The 21,464-nt window shown below is 37.1% G+C and overlaps 1 protein-coding gene across 1 annotated transcript; it reads right to left on the bottom strand.

Moving 5' to 3' along the window:
• Positions 1-1,334: 1,334 nt before the first annotated feature.
• On the bottom strand, positions 1,335-20,940 carry LOC105049318 (pathogenesis-related homeodomain protein). Its single transcript, XM_073260690.1, is given in 14 exon segments — positions 1,335-1,691; positions 1,808-1,876; positions 2,002-2,250; positions 4,637-4,687; positions 6,123-6,212; positions 10,847-11,059; positions 13,958-14,028; positions 14,031-14,346; positions 14,448-14,560; positions 15,761-15,878; positions 16,018-16,183; positions 18,975-19,257; positions 19,260-19,473; positions 20,721-20,940. Coding segments are annotated over 13 exon segments (2,088 nt in total). The 5' UTR covers positions 19,297-19,473; positions 20,721-20,940; the 3' UTR covers positions 1,335-1,379.
• Positions 20,941-21,464: the final 524 nt, after the last annotated feature.

The following is a 21,464-nucleotide window of genomic DNA, read 5'->3' as shown; positions in this document are numbered from 1 at the left end:
CTTAAGTTATGATTTATTTGGGACTAGATCTGGAAGACATGAAGTTAAGATAATACATTGTTCTTAACTCTGTGAAGGTGGGAAGTGTGGTGTATTCTTTATTTCATCATACTGACTAACTAGATGCATGCATATGTTATTGAAGAAAAGGGTTAGGATGAGCTCAGCTCTTTAGATGTTGTCTGAAGTGAAACAACTTAGTATGGAGAATGAAGGAATGCTATTCTGTTAATCAGTGTTTTCTCACAAATTGAAATCCCCATGCTACTTTTGGCATAATGCCAAATTCTTTATGTAAAGCACTTGATATAATCTTCCAAGTCTGTAGGAGTTTCAGCATACAAATAATTAACAGAAAGTTGTTGATATCATACAAAACAAGAACGGCAGTAAAATCTGTATTAGAAATTAGAAAACCTCTAAGCTTATACATAATCTCAACTATGTATTTTTTTTAAGTTGACCTGTTCTGGAGTCGCAAGGGTATGAAAAGTTTTCTATAACTGCACCCATTTTCATTGCTTGAGCAGCAACTGTTAAAAAAACCATTATTTGTTCTGATTTTTTTTTTCTTTATGAAAACCAATTAGAGATCATTTCCTCTTCTGGGACATGTATTTTCGCCCTGCACAGTTAAACTAAATGATGATAACTTTTTTGAGCTAACTTAGCCGGATATAACTTGCAATATGGCTTCTGAGCAAGTCAGCAGTTCTCACAGGAACATATTCTACCTTGACATGCCTATTTTAATTAAACTGAGTAATTTGAATTTATTCAGCAGTTTTTTTTTTTTTTTTCTTTTGAATGAGAGGGAGGTAAACCCACTGAAATTTATTCAGCAGCTACCAACAGAAATATATTGAGAGGTATGGTATTGCTCTTAGATTCTGGCTGATGGGATGTAAGTCTGGTTTGATCACCTCTCTGGGGTTTTGCCTTCTTATCAGTCTTACAAAATTATACCTGGTGGCCATTGCTGTAAGTTTAGATTGCGTCTAATCCAAACTCCTTTGATCCAAATAAAATGTTCAAACTGCAGCAGAACATAATCATATTGAACCAGCAGATGTTCATCTTTTAATAATTGTTAGCATATTGTCATGTTTAATATGATCAGCGGTCCAACATATGGTCCAATTGCATTTGTTTCCCTATCACAGTAATCTGATCTTGCACAAACAGCAAGGAAATTCTGTTATTATACATAGGAGTCCCAAAAAAATTAAGAGTTATAATCATTAAATAAAGCAAAGTTTTTGTACAATTTTACCAATACTTGTTAGCTCAACAGCCTGCATTAATATATAGATTCCGAATAACGATAACTATCATAGTTCCAAAGATAGTGCAATAAAATAACTTTCATCAGATGACCTTCAGATAAATGCCTGTTCCTTTACCTCAGCTACAGGAACATAGGTCACATTTTCTTCAGTTGAATGAGTTTTGACTGATTCATAATCATTATATTCGCATAATAGCAATGCATTCTTCAAGTTCCTAAGCCTATTTTCAAGACTACACAATCTTTCAATCTCAGCCACGTAGAGCTGCTCACTATCAATCATCTCATCTATCTGAAATACATTCCTTCTCTTGGCTCTGAATGTTCTCCCCAGAGTAAACTTTCTTCTTAGACCACTTACTTCTTTCTTAAGTATCATGGTGTTGGTCAATGATGTGCTCACCTATATACAGGATAATCAAGTTGACATAGCCCAGGGAAATGCAACAAACAAAAAAAATGTCCAGTTCATGCATAATGTCAAATATTCTGTTATAACTGACCATGTGGTAAACCTACCTCCTTTGACAAATTCCTATGGATAGAAATGGAGGGGCATTGGTTTGCAGTAAGACTGGTTCCGAGATTCTGCAATAGCACCAGATCAAGGGCATTATCGCATCTAATCCTTGAAAGATAAGACACAACTAGTAAAGTTAACTAACTAAGAAGAAAACATGCATCTGATTAGACCATGATGTCTGATGTATTACCTGAAATTCTTTTGTGGAGTCTGTATTGGCTGTTGTTTTAAGGTGCATTCTCAAAGGGATGTTCATTGATTTTTTATTCTTTTTCTGGAGAATCTTTCTCAGATTTCTGCCTACATGAATGATGGATGACAAGGGTAGCAAAATAGAATTGTCAACTGATGCAACTTCATCGAAGCTTCCAGCCTTTCCAGCACTTACTCTTGATCTTTTAGTGATGGTATTAACATGATGTGATTTGGTGATTCCTGCCTGTCATCAAGATGGAAGAATGTCATTAAATATTTTATAACTGATGCTGAAGGAATATGATATAATATTTAATAACAAAAACCAAACTGAATCTAGAATGTACATCATTTACTTAGTCTATAATTGAGTATCCAACCAAATAGAATATGTACTAAATGTCTTACATGCATATTCTGAGAAAAAGGCTTATGTTGATAAAGGATATGACCTTAACAGGACTGGATGAAAAGTTTAGGACAAAAAGTTAACAGCCTAAATTCTTGATAATACAACTAGCACTGAAAAAGGTCCATGATGTGGAAAACATCTCATTCAACAACCAGACTTTGAATTCCAAAATATTTCTGATTTTTTTTGACTCACTGCTTTTTAACCAGAAGCTGGCAATGATGCTAATTAGTCCTTCCAAACAGGATAACCACACATTTTGGAGGCTGTCGAGAAAAAAAGGAAGTAAAGGCAGTCAGTTCGTTGTGAACCTCACAACAAGCAGAGTTTCCTTGTTGGAATGATCATAAGCTATTAACTCGCATGATACCACCTCTTGCTACTTAGGCAAGAGGGTGAGGGTTTGATGCTGGTTGGATTAGCCCTCAAGGGGAAGAAAGGTGGGGATTAGGCTTTCATAATCTTCAAAAAAAAAAAAAAAGGGTTATTATCTTTATCCCGACTTATGAACAATATACAGACTCAACATTGAACTGCAAGAATGACAAGAATTCCAAATAGCATCATCTGCTATAAAACCTGGGTGGCAGAAGAGTAAATTGCACTTTCTGCTTAAGAAACTCCACCACTTAACAATGAGAACTTTATGGCAGCCTCATGTAGCCTTCAATAAACAGCTTCTATTTGTCTCCTCTCCACGCACCTATTCCAGTCGAACGGCCTGCTTGGGAGACAAGAAAGACAGGTGGTATAAAGAAAAAGGAAAGGGAAATCTGGCTTGTAGCTCCAAAAAGTGCATGGATGATAACACTGAGAAGCATATTGTGTTCAGGATATGCTTGGCAAGCTCTAGGATTAGGTGTGTTTGCTCGCATGGTGGGAAAATCTTCCTTAATGCATGGAATGTATCCTGCAACATTCATGAGCAAGGAAAATGGGATATGGATCAAGGAGCATATGCATATGATATGCAAAGAGCTAGTTCTAACTATTAACCAGAAAACTACAAGGTTGAGTCCATTTCTCGATTTCAAACAATGTAACATGAAATGACATCTTTACGTTAATTTCTGAAGTTATTCATAAAGGAAAAGAGGTTAGACATGGCACAAATTATTATACATGAGCAAGGAAAAGGGAAATCAATCAATGACTATTTGCAGATGGCGTGCAAAGAGCTAATTTAATGTCCAACTCTAAATCATAAAACTACAAAGGCTGTAAGACCATGTCTCGGTTCCAAATGATACACAAGAAGACATATTTATGTTAATTTCTGAAATTGTTGATAAAGGAAAAGTGATTAGATGTGGCACAAATTATTATGCTAAGCAAAATGGACGGCTCATAGATATGGGTAGGTAGTGAAGAACATCTATGTAGGTTGATGAGTAGGTGGCTGATAAGAATAAGGTGTAAATTTAAGTTGTGTTTCATGAAGAAAGTAGTTTCGCACCTGATGCTGTTAAAATTCGCAAGTTTGCTATTTCCATCTATTGCGCACAGTAAACTAATTCAATAAGCCAATAAGAAGGGCTAGTATTTAGCATCAGATCATTGCTTAGCAAGACTTGCAAAGCTCAGAGCTGTCATTTCTTTAGTGTCAAAACTACATAGGACACATCAAAATGGGATCCAGAGGGAAGCATGTTTAACAGAATGATGCTTTTGGATAACGTACAAAAACAAACACAAAAAAAAAAAAAAAAAAAAAAACTCTAATATACTTATTTGAGAAGAAATCAAGTTGTTCTAGGAGGTATTCAATAATCAATATTTTTTAATTCTGACCAAATTTTATGTAATGATGATTTGAAAATCCATGCAATAAGAGGCTGATTATTTCTATCAGCTCCAAAGGATAATTGAAAAGATCCATGACTTGAGGGAACATAGCATATTAATTTTGCATATAAAAGGAACCAAAAGAAGCAGAAAGGATAATAAATAGAGCAACGCTACTGATCACCTGTCAGATCACTGCCCAGTTCACCAGGCTGATGTGGCATTGGGGACTGGTGCAGTACATGGGCAACTCCATGGTGTCAGTCTGGCCCCACTTTATGTCAGCCAATCAACAACTCCCACATTGGAACAGTGATCTGAGTGGTGATCTGGTGGATGATATATAGCTTTTTCCCAATAAATAACCTTTCAAATAGCATTTCAATCTTGTGAATAATAGATAACAAAAGAAATTAACTGATGATTAAGTGACCTTTCTCATTTTAAGAGCAGCGTATCTTGCATTTTTAAACCACTTGCTCACCTGTGAATAGCAGAGAACAAAATTGGTTAGATGAGAATTAAAGAAGCTTTATAAGAGAAAATTGTAAGTAAAACTTAATTTGATCAGATTGCTTTAACAGAGGAACTGCTGACTCTTGCGGAGCCCTGAAAAGCCTCTTCCAGCAGAATCTATACCGACCTACTTTTTTGCTGTAGGGTAGCTGCAACTTATGACCTTAACATGATGATGAATGACAATAGTTGCAACCAGAACTAAAGGAATTTTTTGTAGTTGTGTAGTTGCACAACCGGATGTTCCACTCTAACTACAAACCTTTGCAATGAACCCTAAAAAGTAGCAGTTGTAGTGTGATGGCATCCCTAGCAAGGCACTTTTAACAGGTGAAGCCTTTTGCAGGCTCATCCCACAGCCTGGCACTTGGATGAGATGATAACTGAGACAGGTTAAAGCAAGAGCTTCTGTATCCCTCATCCTCCTGTTGGCTGCTGTGCCCTCTGATCCTACATCTATATCAATTCATTGCCCTGTTGAATCTCTTGATGTATGTCTTCATGCATGCAAAACAGTATTCCTTTTTGTTCCCTATTTTTGTGTATGTGTGTGGGGGGTGGGGGTTGTGTTGTTGAAACTATTAAGAATTTGATATTGGATTGTCTTGAGGCAGTGCTGTACAACTTTCAGATTAGAAACTGGGCATTATTTTCAGTCTGGCATGCAAAGTCATTCGAAAATGATAGGACAGCCTCTCCTTTGGGACTTCTAAAAAGCTTAATTTTGACGGCATTTCAATGGGTGATATTGGACATGTAGCATATGCACAAGTGACTACAGCAGATTTATCTTGTTGGTACCAAGCGGGCCACCCAGGTTGAATCAAGGGTAGAGCTTCCACTAATAGCTTCAAGACAAGCATCAGTGTGAGTCTATGTTTTGTTGAATTGATTATAGTAGGTTCTTGTGCAATGTTATTGCTAGGGCAACAGTGGAAGACCACCTTGGTAACTTGCAAGCATTTTTAAGGTCGGGCTCCTCTAGTTTTGCCAATAGGTATGGAGAGGGTTGTGCAGGTTATCCCTCAAGGGAAGGCATCTAGAGAAGTTTTATATGCACATGCTAGTTTAATGTGCTTTACATAATAAGATCAAGGATACTATGCCCAAAAACAAAACTCAATAATGTGGCATACCTCACATGACGTTTACACTTTGCAAAGTACTAATCTCACAGGCAAAGTCCGGAGCTATGTTATTATCAAAAATTCAGCATAAACATGGATCTCTCAAAACTCGGTATGCACTAGAAGAATCAATAAAATGAAAAGAAATTTTCTAAGATGAATTGCTTATTGCATTGGCATATTAAATTACACCAAAGCATATGCTACGAAATAGTACATATTTACATTAGTTTCAACATAAATATTGGTGTAATCACAGAGAAATAATGTGCTTACCTTCTCGGATGAAATACCCAACTGTTTTGAGAGATTTTCCTTGACAGTCCTTGAAGGAAGTTCATTCTCAGCAAAAACCTGGCGAAGCTTCTGTTGCAATACACGAAAAATTGTCTGCGTTATGTGTGAAGTATTATGAAATGCAGATGAAATCTATTTCCACCACAAAGTGAACAAGTAAATTCAACAATTTTCAATTAAGATCCACCACCATAACCCACAACCCTTGGATCATTCCCTACTGTCCCCTGTAGAGACCAACTTTTGCATTCTTCTCTGTAGATTCTATCCCTTTATTTCACTGTAAAGCATAAAAAAACTTCTTCACACCCTTTCTATTCAGGCATTTGCCACCATCACATTTGTATAAGAAGTTGAAATCCAGTGCCATCTCAAAAAGGTCTCATATGGATGCTATAGCAATCATGGAGCACCATAAAAAGATATTATAGGAAGCAATAATCATTGACAAGAAAACATCAACACAATTCAAGTTAATCTGAATAACACCATCATGGATGGCAGGAGATGATATAGGTTAGTTTTGATGACAGAGGTACAGACACTAATTGCTTGGCATATGGACTCTTGCCTGACAATCATCTATTGTTGCGACTTCGACAGGAATAGTGCCATTCAGGCAAGAGTATCTGATTTCATATGTACTCTTCATTTACCTTAATTTTTATCATCCATTCCCCTTATATTATTATATGCAGGAGGAATTTAAGAAAGGGTACATGCAGCAGCAGTACAAATGAGAGCAATGCAAAGGAAACAACCAAGTTTAGGGACAGAAAGTGGTCCTACCAGAAATAAATTAATCTGGATAGGAAGTGTATCCCTTAAAAGATCATGTTAGAGCACAAAAAGTTGGTCGGATGCCATGTCATAAGCAGCTCCCTAATGTTGACGTATCTCCCCCCTTCCACACATGGAGTCTGAAAAACACCACAAATATGAGTGATGTCCTTCAACCAACCAACAGTATTTTGTGAATCAATCACCCTTCATAATAGTGCACCCTCCAAGTTTGTGAAGTGTCTGGTACCTTCAAGATCCACCACAACATCATAGAATGATTGTTTTAAATAGAAATGAGCTGCTTTGGCTGTTATTTTAATTTCCGCCCAAAAATGCTATGCTAAGTATCATAGCGCTGCTATATGGCACTCAAGTAGAAGAAGCTGTTATACCGGGCAAAAACCTGCTAAAGTGACTGCTATGACATGGTTTCAAAGCAGGCAATTCATTCCATAGCAGGTTGGAATGGTTAACAATGGGGATCCATCCACCAATCAGTTGGTATGATATGTTGTTTAAAGCACAGGTTATCTAGTTATTTCATGCCCTAGCTGAACAAAGAGTGGAGAGAAGGAGAAAGAGAAGTGAATTATATTATGTGATTGTAGACATCCATCTTTTATGGTTGATGTTATGTGATTGTGGACATTTTTATCTAAGAAGTGATGCTGTTCTTTTTGGTGGATGATGGTAGTTCTCATTACATTGTAAACCTTCACATTATATGGATGTTGACACTATATTATGATTTTAGATGAACGGTTTCTTTTCCATCTTTGCCCTTGAATTTTCTTTTAATATTTTTTGCTTTGTTAGAAAGTATTGATTTTTGGATTTTGGTAAAGTATTGATTTTTGATACTTAGAAAGCATGTTGATATGTTTTAGCAGACTGCTTTGGGGAAATAACATCAGCTATCCACTATGAAACCTCCTCACCACCACATCCCTCCTATCCACTTTTTTATATGTTGCATAGTATGTTAGGTGCATAAAGACTAAAAAATGCACATTCAACTTGAACTAAATATTCCTGAATCTCCAATGACCCTGATTATGAAATGAATGATTGACAATGTTGAGATTAAATTTTCAACACCTGGTGAAATCCAGAGGTAGAGCATCAACACCCTAACCATGGTAACTCACAAATGTCCCAGAGAAATCATCAAGCAAATTATCCCTCCAATAAATATATAATATTTGTTCAAAAATTTACTAGAAATTCATCATTTAAAGAGATGAAGTATACATTGTGATCTAAATCTATGAATTAAAAAACTTATGCATTGCCAGGCAATTGTTATACTAATATATTTCAAAGCAAGGTTTTGAATACTGTCAATTTGGTATGGTACAATGCCATTCCAACAGAAAATGGTATTGGTAAAGGCACAGAACACCAATTCTCTCCTAGACCAATCTGTTTGATTGTACAGGTCATGTAATCATGGTCTATGCTAATCATATCATTTGCATACTAATCACTTTGTCTTTTTGATACTAATCGCTGCATCCAGCTGTACCGATATCATACCAGTCTGGAACAAAATCAGTATTGGGCTCAATACTGGTATTTAAACCCTTTATTCAAAGGACCTAATACATCTCCCGAGGGGGATTTAAAACTATAAATGATGTACTTAAATGCTATGAACAATATACTTGAGTCCCATTAACCATAATTTAATTTGTATACTGGTTGCCTTATACACAACAACTAACAAACAAAAGAAAATAATAGCAACAAGTCACGTTCTTGACATGCAACTATAGAAATAAATCTCTCAAGGATGTAATCAGATGTTATTAGTAATAGCCTTGGTCCCACTATAATACATATCAACTACCAAGCAAAAGAATAATATTATCACCAAATCCCATTCTAGGCATGCAACTACAAATATCAAACTCTCAAATTTCAACCCCCGAGTGCACTTTACATATCCATCTTGTTAAACTACAGCACATTGAAAATCCTATGTCATTTTGGCTTATGGCTTGTTTAATTTGCACCAAATCACAGTTGGTCAATCATAGTCAGCCATTATTAATGTCCAAACTAATAGTGCTAGGGACCATTTTATTGATAGCTAGCCATCCACAATCAACCATAAATGGTCCCTTAACTTCTCGGAACATGATCACATATGAGATTATCTTTCTTTCTATTCTCACCAGGGATATCCAGCTCCACTCCCCTATCATTTATAAGGTCCAAGGACTTCCTAGATCAATTTGAGATAAAGACCCTTTATCTTTTTTTCCTGCTTACTGCATCTCGAGGTTGCTAACTCTTCAAAGGACAACAATACTTCTGGTTGAATTAGCAGATTGTTTTTTTTTTTTTTTTGGGTGGCATAGAGACACCAGAAGCTTCCTTGGGATTTTAGGGAGTTGATAGAATTCGTTCCATCAGAGCACCATTTTGTTGTCTACCACAAAAAAGACAGCAATCAGCTGATTGTTCTGTTTGAAAAATATTTTATAATTTAGTTGCATGCTATATATGACACATGCACATCATTACCTTAATGAAGCTTCATGAAAAGCTTTATTCCTGTGATAGCAGACCATATTCCTATTAATATCATTATTTGGAAGTTATCTTGTTTACATAACAATATCTCACTCCAACACTACATAAATTCATGACAACCACTTTGCCAAAGTTTCCCAATCTGTTTAATAAATGGTTGTCATAAGTATCATTTGGCAATTGGCACCCCAAATGGCACCACTATTTGCTCACTCCTCCCTCCCTGCTCCCAAGGCCTTTGCTTACACCAACAGTGTGAACCAAAAAACCCTATAAATCAACAAACTGCAAATTGCTTCTCGAGTTTCCTCAATATCCTCAACTATTGAGAAGTTAAGAAGTTGCTAGAGGATCAGTGTTCAAGACCATGCAAAGACTCATACTATTGGGGTTTCAAAAAGTGGCTGCAGCATGCAGTAGTCAAGGCACTGCAAAAAGCCTAAGCAATATGCATCCACCTAGAAAGGTGCCTATGCAGTTCATATTTCATAAAATATTAAAAGATATATAAAATCATGATAAGAGATAAAAGGATATAACATTTACAAACAGCTAAATGAAATCTCAGAAACAATAGAGGACATGGACGACCATGTATCCAGGGCTTAGTCTTATGCAAGCCACTTGGTCATTCACTATGTGACCATTCTACATACAAAGGTGGCCCAGATCTACTGTAGGGCCGTCAGAAAGCGGCACAAACATATTCAGCTGCATATGAGGCCATGTAGACTGCTTTTTAATGCAACTCATACTATTGTATCTGTTTTCTGATTTTGTTGACTTACCTGCATCCTGAAATTTGCATTTGAGACTCTCATTCTGCTACTGTGGTAACTAAAGCAGCACTTAAAAGATTAATCCACTACCAGACAAAGTATGCGAGACTAAATGCCACTTTCTGTTATTATTTCATCTGCACACTCCTCATTTTTCATAGAACCAACCCAATAAAACAGCTAATGAATTTTCAGACTCACAGAGCAGCAATATGAGAATATCTAACAGTACGTTCATCAGCTCTCCTTTCTTTCTTCTACATCTTCTTCTTCTTTGCATGTGGGTGTCTGTGTTTTGGCTTCCTGTGCATGCACATGATAAAGGCTTCTCTTGTATGGATGTTATACGAAAGCATCAATACCTTAGTCTAAATGCATACAGAGGTGGTTCACTGCCTATAAGCAAGCATGTATATCCTAGTCCAAATGCAAAGGGCAAACTGCAGCATTCCAATATTCATTTCCAAAGCTACCTGTATCTGATATTATATAATATCTGCAGGTCTTTTATTTCATTCTAAATAAATTACTACCAAATACAGCATTCAAGAAAACATAGTGCATTTAAATTAAAGTTTTCATCAACAATGAAAGTTTGATTACCTCAACTGCATTGAGAGGAATCCTGAAAAGTGGTTTCTTCTCATGTGATATTTTCTCGGTCAATACTATATCTGCACATCCATCCTCATTCACACACTTAGCCAACGTAGTTCCGGTGGTTGATTTTATCCTTCTTCTCGTGCTCCTATGGGGACACCAGTCTTCATCTTCACTTTGGTGTTCATTGTCAGCCAGATCCTTCCCAAACATATCCTGTGGAGAATAAAGAACACACTTGAAGGAACAAATAACTATGGAACATACATCTGAGTTGGAAATATTAGTTTAAGAGAACATAACTAGAAATGATTAGAAACAAGTAATTATCAAAAACAATGAGTGTTTAGGGTTTTGCAAATTTGTCTCGATAATCTGTTGACTGACATTGTTAAGAATTGGTACCAGGTACTACTGCATGCCAAGCAGTTGTGCAGAATAAAATGTACATGGCATTGTCGCATGATGCCTCGCTCCTTGTTTATATTATTAATGGTGTAAAGATATGGGATCATAAGGGATCTCATAATATCGCCATCCAAATCCATTTTCATATCTGAATCTATCCGGATATAACACAAACAATAGCATCCTTATTCATATTTGCATTCTTCAAAGAAAGGACACACATGGAGACACAAATAATTGATTTGCATTTAAGTATCCAAATCCATTTTCAAACCTATTTAGTCCCCTGTACCACTCATAAACTCAAAAATAAAATTAGTGACGATATCAGCATTTTGCAATCTATTTTTTTTCTTTCCACACAACGCCGTCTATAATTTGGTGGATTGCATCCTTAATAGCCAACCTATTAATCCAAATGTGTTAACTATGTAGAATTATTGGGATCCCCGCTAAGGAGAATCAATTAAGTCGATGCCATTATTTCTCTCTCTCTCTTTTTTACAACAATTTTCTTTGTATTAGGAAATAAAAAAGAAAGTTGAGCCTAGGTAAGCCAAACCATGCCAACTGGCCGGTTCAGAGCGTGCCGAACTGGACTGGTCAGTCACAGGCATGGTTCACCCCCTTCGAATCAAAATGGTTCATAAAGGCATGAAGTGCCTCTTGTTCGAAGCCCTTGTTAGTCATCCCCATCGAAACCCTCATCAGTTGTCCCCGTTGAAGCCCTCACCCCTATTGAAGAATCCAGTTAGTCTCTCTCTCCCTCTCTCTCAAGGTCCCCATTGCCGAATCCAGGGCTCTCCAAGCTTCCCGTTCATGGGACCTCAACCTCTCGCTCGCCCCCCCTCCCTCCCTCCCTCTCCTTTCTCTACCCCCTCTCCCTCTTCTCTCTCTCCCTCCCTCTCCCTATTTCGGTACGTCCCAAAATGACAAAGTATGGATCTGTACCATACCAAATCGGTCGCCGGTTGTTATAAGCTCCGATACCGATTCAGTAAACTTGGTTGAGACACTTGTATCCTTATCTGAGTTAATAAAAAATAAAGTGGAATAAAATATGGTTTTAAATATCATGGGATAGAGATATCCCGATATCTCCATGAAATGGAATGCCCCGCATCCCGTTCCGTCCAGACAGCCATCCTGGTAGATATCCTCTATCTCTATCCCCTTCTTTTCTTTTTTCTTTCTTTTTTTTTCCTTCCCTTCCTTCTTTTCTTTCTTTTTCTTCTACCTTCCTTGCTTTCCTTTGTTTTTTCTTTCTTTTCTCATCCCTTCTTTTCTCTCTTTTTTTTCTTTTTTTCTTTCCTTCTTCTCTTCCTTTCTTTCTTTTTCTTCTCCCTTCCTTTCTTTCTTTCATTTTTCTTCTTCTTCTTTCCTGTCACTTTTTTCCTTTTTTCATCTTTCTTTCTTTCTTTTCTCTTTCTTCTTGCCCTACATGGATGGGTTTCGGAGTCCCGATCCCGTTCCGATCCCATTTTCCCATAAGAACGGGATGGGATAGCAGGGATGCCGCCCATCCCGCCGAGACGTAAAATCTTGGAATAAAATTATATCCATAATTTTTAACTATTCAATTTATATCTGCATTTATATTCATATAATGATATCCAACTCATATACATTGATGCCCATTTAAAATAAATATGATACAATTGTACAAATTTTAGCAACCAGTGAATATCCATATCTTTATTCATATGGATATGGAAATATTAATGTCTGATATGTTTTCAGCCTTACATACCAAGTTCAATTGGTTTTCTCCCATCTACAAGGTACCTTTTGAAACTTGAAGATCAATGGCTACAAATCTTGAGAGCTAGCTGGTTTGACAACAATGGAATTTTAGAACATTTAAATGTAGTACTACAGTAGAACAAGGCATCTTAGACAGGTAAAATCATGAAATAAACAGTTTTTATCAATTGAGTTATCATCTACAAAAGCATGTGCACCTGTAAAAGGCCATACTTTATAATATATACACTAGAAACCAGAAAGTAAGGTAACTTATGAGTGCTTAAAACTATCATTCTTTAACTGTAATAAAATAGCTTAAGCTTTTGATGTTCTTTAAAAATATTCAAGTAGAGAATTGGTACATTTAATGCTTATTCCCAAGGTGTTATAACCTAGAAGGACCTAATTCATGTAATCTCCTTCTTCGTGACTCAAGGCTTCCTTAGAAACTAACTCTTGTTCAGATGTTCAATAGTCTACTGATTCTACATTCTGTTGCTAGTACAACTTGTTTAAGTAAAATGGAAACTAGTTTCTAGAAAATAATTATGGCTAATAATGATTGATCAAAAAGGCCTAGCACCAATTATTTTAGTTAAGACAGATTGGAAAAAAGCAGAGAATTGCAAAATTAGTCTCTCAGCGGATATGTAAAAGATGCATCAGATCACCCAGCTTGTGCATGTTGCATAAAATTTTCTGATATGATCTCTTGCATAGGCTGGAAGCACTGATTCTCCTTTCCTAACTAATAACTTTCCAGTCACCTTCTACAGGATGTAGTGGTTTATTGAAAGCTTCACCATTTGTTATGAAATTAGAATATTTTTGCCCATCCATCCTTTATTTAACCTTCTCAGATTATAGAATTGGCAAATGCATTGGTAAATTCAGCATTTTTCCCATAGGAACTCAAATGCGATTCTTAATTGGTGAATGCATAAGGTCCGTGGCACTCACATCATGAAGTTTTTTATAGTCAACATCTCTTCGCTGCCTTTGGTAACTCATGATCTCGCAGTCATTAGTTTCCCGTATTCAGCATTGATGATAGAATCAACAAAGTTAGCCTCGTTCCCCTCTTTGTGTTCAACATCACAAGATTTCCCATTGCTATAAGTATGAATTGATTCAGAACATGACATAGCTCCGTCAGAAGAACAAAATAGGCTGCTTGAACTACTAGAATCACCAGTCATGTTTTCCGCTATGCCTGTTCTGCTAGCACTATTCACATTTTTCTCAGGATTGTAATCTTCATCTTCAGAATCCTCAGATGGCCAATCTTCAGCAGGATTAAGATATGTGTTTTCAACATCAGGGTCGGTAGTTGCTTCCTTGAAGATGTCCTATTCACAAACTCAATATATTAGAGAAACATAACTGGATAGCTGACAGCTTTTTTAAAAATAATTTTCCATTGAACAAGTAACTTGAACAGAGTACTAACCTCCCATCTACTGTTTGCACTAAAGCAAGTGCCTAGATGCGCATTAACAGCTTCTAGAATTTCCGTTTTACACTCACAAAATTTGCAAAGCCATACTTGGTCTCCAGGAGGAACTGAGGTAAGAGACTGAAGTCAGTTTCACAAACAAAGTTGTCATCATCATAACAACTACCTGCATCATGGAAAAAAAATTACGAGAGGTAATAACAGGTTTAACAACTAGAGAGTGAACAAAATCCCTCAGTTAGAAGCAAATGTAGCATTGACAGCTATTGACAGCTATGCATATATGTGGCCACAGCTTCAATTTTCCTGGGGCAAAACCACACAGGCTATGCCTGAGCACCAAAAGGCATGGTGAGCATCTAAATACCCAAAAGAACAATCCACAATACTCATCATGGTCTTCATTAACCAAAATGCCTAAAATAAAGTACCACGTGTGAAGGGATTTCTTATTTATGCATCAAAAGTTCAAAATTAAACTACAAAACAAATGGTTGATTTCATGGTTGTAAAGGCCAAGACAGGATGAAGTTTGGTGTACACACATATAAAAACATGTTAATCAATATGGATGGTGTGGATTTTCAATTTGAATCATCCACGATGATGTTTAGCATTTAAGGAAAACAAAACTGCTTATACACTCGATTGTGTAGCTTCCTACCAAAGACATGCAAAGCAATGTCCCTGTCACTTTCTACATTCCTTCTCTCCATCTTCTCAACCAACATTGTTGCCATAGCCACACCACCTTGCAACCACTTCTTTTATCACCATTAATACCAAAACCACCCAGCCCCACTACTAGCCCTGGAGCTGCCATTATATGCCTATCACTACAACTACCATTATTCCTTGTCACCGCACCACCATCTCTGCAACATTAAAGCCCCATCACTGCCATGACCATCTTTATTCAGCCACCACTTCATCACTATACTACAACTCGACCCTCTAGCCTATCATAGCACTACATCCTACACATATATTGATTCACATATATAATCCAAAATGCTTAACATCCACACAAATAGCAGCTACAAAGGCAAATAAAAAACTTGGATCGAAAATTTGAACTGTGGGAAATGCTATCCTGCTATAGCTTTATATATGCTACAAAAAGAACAGACTCAGTTAGCATTTAATATTTGATATTTAGCTGGAGCTCTAAGTAATTCTATGAAGCAACAATTTCGATGACAATAATAATGAATGCATAAGACATGCAAATCATGATGACAATAATGATGAAAAATTGAATGCCTAACAATGAATGTAGAAGATACCTAAAGAAAAAAAGTACTTACTATTTTCCAGTGGAGGCTCCAAACATTTCTGATGAAAACCACAGTTGCAGGTCCCATCACATAGTATGATGTCATTATCTGGAAAAGCTTCACGAGATCTGCATTTTGCACAAAAAATCTAGAGAAAAAAAATATCTACATTAATATGCAGAACTTTGAAGAGCATATCAAACAAAATAATGTAGTACAACTTTAGTTATAAAATTGTTATCACAATCTAAATAATTATGCTTTCAACTCAAGTGACTTGTACATACACATTCATGGAAAACAGAACCATCTGGATGCATTACAGAATCCTCAATGCTTCCTATAGAGCTAAGCAAATCAAGCTGATGAATTGCATCACGGATTCCAAGTTTACATTTCAATATCTGCTTCTTAGCTCTTTGCAACTCATTCTCTGGCTTGATTTTTTCTCGACTGTAAAGAAATATATGGAGGAAAACAAAAAACTTGAGCAAAATTAGTAATAATCAAAATGATTACTACAAACACTATCATCTATTCTTATGGCACTGATGCAGAATGTAATCATAATGACTTCATTTAACTATTTTGCTATACTTATATAAAGTAAAGAATAGGAGTTATAATGATATTGCAAAAAAAAGGGTAGCCGCGAAGGTAATCAACTCATCAAATTGTATGATCAAAAATTGAAGAAAATCTACTTTCATATTACACACACACACACACATATAGGGTCGAGATCAAGTGACACCTAGTGCAATTCTTACAGAGTCACACCCTTTCTTGAATTGGACAATGGGAGTCCCACAACAATGATCTAAGCCATTGGATGTAACCTACTACCTCTAAACTACTTACACACCAAAAATCATATGATTTGGAGACCTCTAGCTTATGCATCATGTGGTCAATTTTTTTCATGTTATTTAAACTGTCCAATTTTTGACCATTGATGCATAGGCTAGGGCTCACCAAATCATATGATATTTGGCATATAAACAGTTTAGAAATAGTAGATCACATCCAATGGCATGGATCATGGATGCAGAATGCTCATCATCCAATTCAAAAAAGGTGCAACTCTATAAAGTTAGGCCTGGTGTAACTTGAACCAATCTATATATGTTATATATAGGTATGTATAAATATGGCAGAGTAGAGTAGACCTAAAACCCTGTAAATACATACAAATGCAGCATATTTTAATGAAACACCTAGTTTTCTCAATTCCATGTATTACCTTCTTCATCCAATTCCAGAACTACATCAAGTGGTCATGTTGGATAGCAAATATTGACATGGTTGAGACAAGAAGTGGATGTCAGGCAGTATAAGCAGTACAAACTACAAACATCCCCCCAACCCCAACTTCTTCTCTTCCTCCCTCCATCCATCCTCCAAATTATGCTTCCAACCCTTCCTCTGATACAAACACATGGCTGGCAGCTCCTTTCTAACCATCAACACTTCTCAGTAGCCCTCCAATACACCCTGTTGATGCCCTCCCCACTAACTGATGCCCTCCCCACTAACTATTGCCCTCCACCACCCTCTGATATCGCAAGGTAGCTACCTGCGCCCAATCCCTCCCTAGTGACCCTCATCCATCCTCACCCATGAATCTTCCCACTGCGCCCCCACCTCCCAACCCCCCCCCCAAACACCCACCAAAAAAAAGGAAAACCAAAACAAAACGCATGCAACAGAGATCCATGATCCCATCCCTCATAAAAGTTGCAAGTCCCTCCCTGTCCGCCCAGCCCCTCCCGCCATTTGCCAAAGCGGCCCAACACCCAAGCCTCCAAGTCCAATTTCCCCTAATCCAAATCCCCTTACCCCAGCATTATTATCAGTCCCTAAAAGTCCCAAGCCACTCAGCGACAACTCACATCTACAGAGACAAACAAACAATTAGAGAGAGATTGGAAGCAGGACCCAAAATCCAATCTAGAACCAAAATGTAATAAGATATTATTCTAGGAAAGGATCCCTTCTTGGGAATTGAATTTAGATACAAACAGAATATTCTAAATCTAAGTTTGAATCTTATTAGAATCCAAACCAAAATAGACCCACTGTCACCCTTGTCTGAAAGTAGTAACTAAAACCCATGTACAACCTAAAATCAAGCTACACTTTGGAAATTACTGTTTCTTTATAGAAAAGTGGCATTCTCTATGTGCCAAATAATGATACTATAGCCAACCTACTGATCAGTATTACCTGAGCAACCGACATCCAAGTGGTGTTTGATGCTTCATAATAAATACAGATAAAGAAGAAGCAACTAGCCCTCCTAAAAATGGAATTAGTATGGCAACTAGTTACCCCTTGGGTCCTGAAATTATATAAGAGGACCTTTGATAGTTGCTTCAAAGTCAAATTGTTTATGATTTAATGATTTGATTAAAATTTTTGTTTCTAATTTTAGCATGCAAATAGTTATGCATATAAAAAATATGCAAATGTCAATTTAAGATAACTAGTGTCGCTAACAAGTAGAGATCTTCATGAGTAAATAAAAGATTAATGCCCCAATATAACTAATTCTTGATACAATTTAAAATCTGCTACTTGACTTTGCTCGTCTAATTCATGTCAAGAACTATTTTATGATTGGTGTTCAATCTTAGCCCATGTTACAGAAACACATATCAGTGTACATGATTAAACAATTGTTATTGCAATATTTTTGTCTTTACATGATGCACTTTGTAGTTATGTTCTAGTATTATTGCATCCATAAGATGTTTTACCCTCGACAACAGATTATTGCATTGCTATTGCAATATTGCCTTGTCTTCCAATTTTCAGTAAAATATGATGTTGATTCAAACTTATTCTAATAAGGTCACCATGATAATGTAATGTTGGCATGTTGCAGTTCCTAGTAACTGAACACCTACTTTAGAATTCTAGCTCATCAAAGAATAGCAACACATGCCAGTTATTTAACAGACGAAGTTCAGAGGCTGAAATATATGGACAAGATGAATAAGCATGCATCTACAGTAAGCAGAACATACAGTAAACAAGCATTTCTGTTTAATTTCCAAAGCATTAAAAGTAAAATTAGTATTGGCACAAATTTAGGTTTACATGCAGACTTGTTGGAAGTTTAACATAACCAAGCATTATCACAGTTAAAAATGAATAAACTTTCATTTTAAAGGTTTTTCCCCAGACTTATTTCCCCTGTATCTTCTTGGATGGAAATTTCAATGACATAATATTTGCATACCTATGACCATTCCAGCCATCTCCAGAGTATGCATCGATAAGATTCTGCTCCAGTTTCATTTTGATGAGCAAATACCTTGCTCTTCTTTGCAGACGAGAAACTTCATCATACTCTATATTGTTTTTCTTCCTCTTCCGCCTTTTCCTTTTGTCCAGTTTGATTACACGATCACCAGCTGCAATCTTCCTATTCCCTTTATGACAAATACAAGAAGTGTTATTGCCTAGAAACTGTAAGGAACACCGACCCTTAGCAGCACTGCTATCAGATATTCTCTGCAGATTTCCCCTGGCTTGCCATTGGGAATATTCTTCTTCCTCATTCTCGCTTTGAGTTTGCAATTCTCATTGCAGGAAATGTCACAAGAATTCTTATTTTTTGATGAAGCAATCTTAGAACAGAGCTCCTTCCTGAGAAGAGAAGACCTTCTAGAGTTGTAGTAAATTAATGTTTTTCCATAAGTTCACACCTTTTTTTCTCCTAGAAGAAGCTCAAGTATCTGCTGAACCAACAAACCAGAACACTGTTCAAGTTACATACAGAAATATGCTAGAACCATCTTAAAATCTGGGACATACTCGAAATGGAAAAACACACTGTGCTAAGTAACAGTATCTGAAGATCAATAAACACATGCATATCATACAAACTCCTTGCAGCAGTATTACATTGTGACCGCATCCATGGCAATTTAAAGAAAAAATCACTATTAAATGCGAATATATTAGCACCAAGCAATGACATAGTAGTAGAATGTTAATTACGGCATATTTTAATAACAATGACAGCAATATAGCAAATACTTCAGTCTGCTCTGAGAAATATCCCCACCCTCCTGTGGATAACAGTATAATTTTATTTAAAGGAAAATTGCTCATATCCTATAAAGTCTCCCCAAAAAAGCCACAATTCGTGGTTCTTGTGATCTGCCAAAACCTGTTAGTTTTGGCCCAAAACTAACAACACTCCTTGTAACATACTAAAAACCAGGTCTACAGCCTTCCAAAGGAGGTTCTTGGGGAAATGTGTCAGCACTCTTATTTAAAAGAATTGCATGTTACGAAGATGGACCGGATGCAGGCATCCTGAAAGGAGTGATTATAGCAACGTTTTTGTACAAACAGACTTTGCCATCCAACATAAGCCCCCAGAGTAGCAAGAACTTGATCAGTCATTGCCTCCTCTATCCTATCCAAAATGGCCGGTAAGAAGAGATTCAGCCACACCTTGAACCATGGCTTCAGAAATATAAATGTAAACTCTGCTTTGCCTTTGCAAATTAAGCCTGAACACTGGCCACCAACAAGGTTGAAGTTCCGGAGTCCATTGAAGCCTTCTCCATGATCTAGCTAATGTTTTACTATTCATATGGGGGCAAAACAAATGGACTAACACATTTTTAAAAAGTTGATCTTAATGATATTAGACTACCAGAATTACAATTCTACTATATAATGACAAAAAGTCAAGTTTTACTCATCACCCTCCCTCTTCATATCTTGTCAAGGATCCGATTAGCCTCAAAGTCAACATTCCAAATTAGTCTATTGCTCTCAATTCCAAGTTCTTCGGTTCTTGGGTTCCAGACTTGACTCAAAAATTAGGAATGCTCTATCAAAGTACGAGATATAGGTCAACATATGCAACAGATGAGCTTAAGGTCGAATAAATCAAAAAATATCGGGTTAAGACATCCATAGTTTCAAGCACACGAAAGGACAGCACTTGAATAATAATTAGCATCACCTGGAGATATTTAAAGCTATTCAAATAGCTTCTTTCTGCCTTGCAGAACCCTAAAGCCATTGAAATCACTTCCCGACATAATGAATTCTTGATTGAGTTATTAATGGCACCATCAGAAATCTTTGAAAAGCTACGGGAAAACCTTCCCCGGAAAAGAATCCGCATACCCTTTTATAAAAAGGATCATGATGACCTTGTTCATCCTCCACCCTACCACCTCCTATTCTCAAATAAACAAGAGATTGAAGAACACTTCCCAGGCTTGGCCCAATCCGTCACGAATACGCATCAAATTTGTCCCGATTAAGGGCGCATCCAATATGATGGGATCGTGACCGAGGAATTGAACCCATCTATTCCGAATGGCATCCACTTCCTGTGTTGAGGTTGCCCCAGAGACCGAGAAAGAAAGAAACCAACGAGGAAGCAGAGAATCATACCTTTAGGAAGAATCTTGAGAACCTCGCTCCATCCTCGAACCCAACACCTCGAAATCCTCTCCGAAACCCCAAGTCTTACCCTAGCCGTCTCCGTCTGATGCCAGACGCCATCGCTGGGCGCGGTGGGGCGGTCCCGATGGGCGGTAATGGAGCTCCAAAGCGGAGGAAGACGACGCGGTGGACGGGGGGATTACATGGACTCATCCGAATGGTTAGAAAAACAGGGTTAAGCGGCCGAAGCAGAGACACAGAGGGCATCTTGAGGCGGCTTACGAACGTTGATGAAATCTACAGATGACGCCGG

The sequence above is a fragment of the Elaeis guineensis genome, chromosome 7 (genome assembly GCF_000442705.2).
Source record: "Elaeis guineensis isolate ETL-2024a chromosome 7, EG11, whole genome shotgun sequence".
In the NCBI taxonomy this organism is placed as follows: domain Eukaryota; kingdom Viridiplantae; phylum Streptophyta; class Magnoliopsida; order Arecales; family Arecaceae; genus Elaeis; species Elaeis guineensis.
Note: the sequence above shows the minus strand (reverse complement) of the source record. Positions and strands in the feature narration are given on the sequence as shown.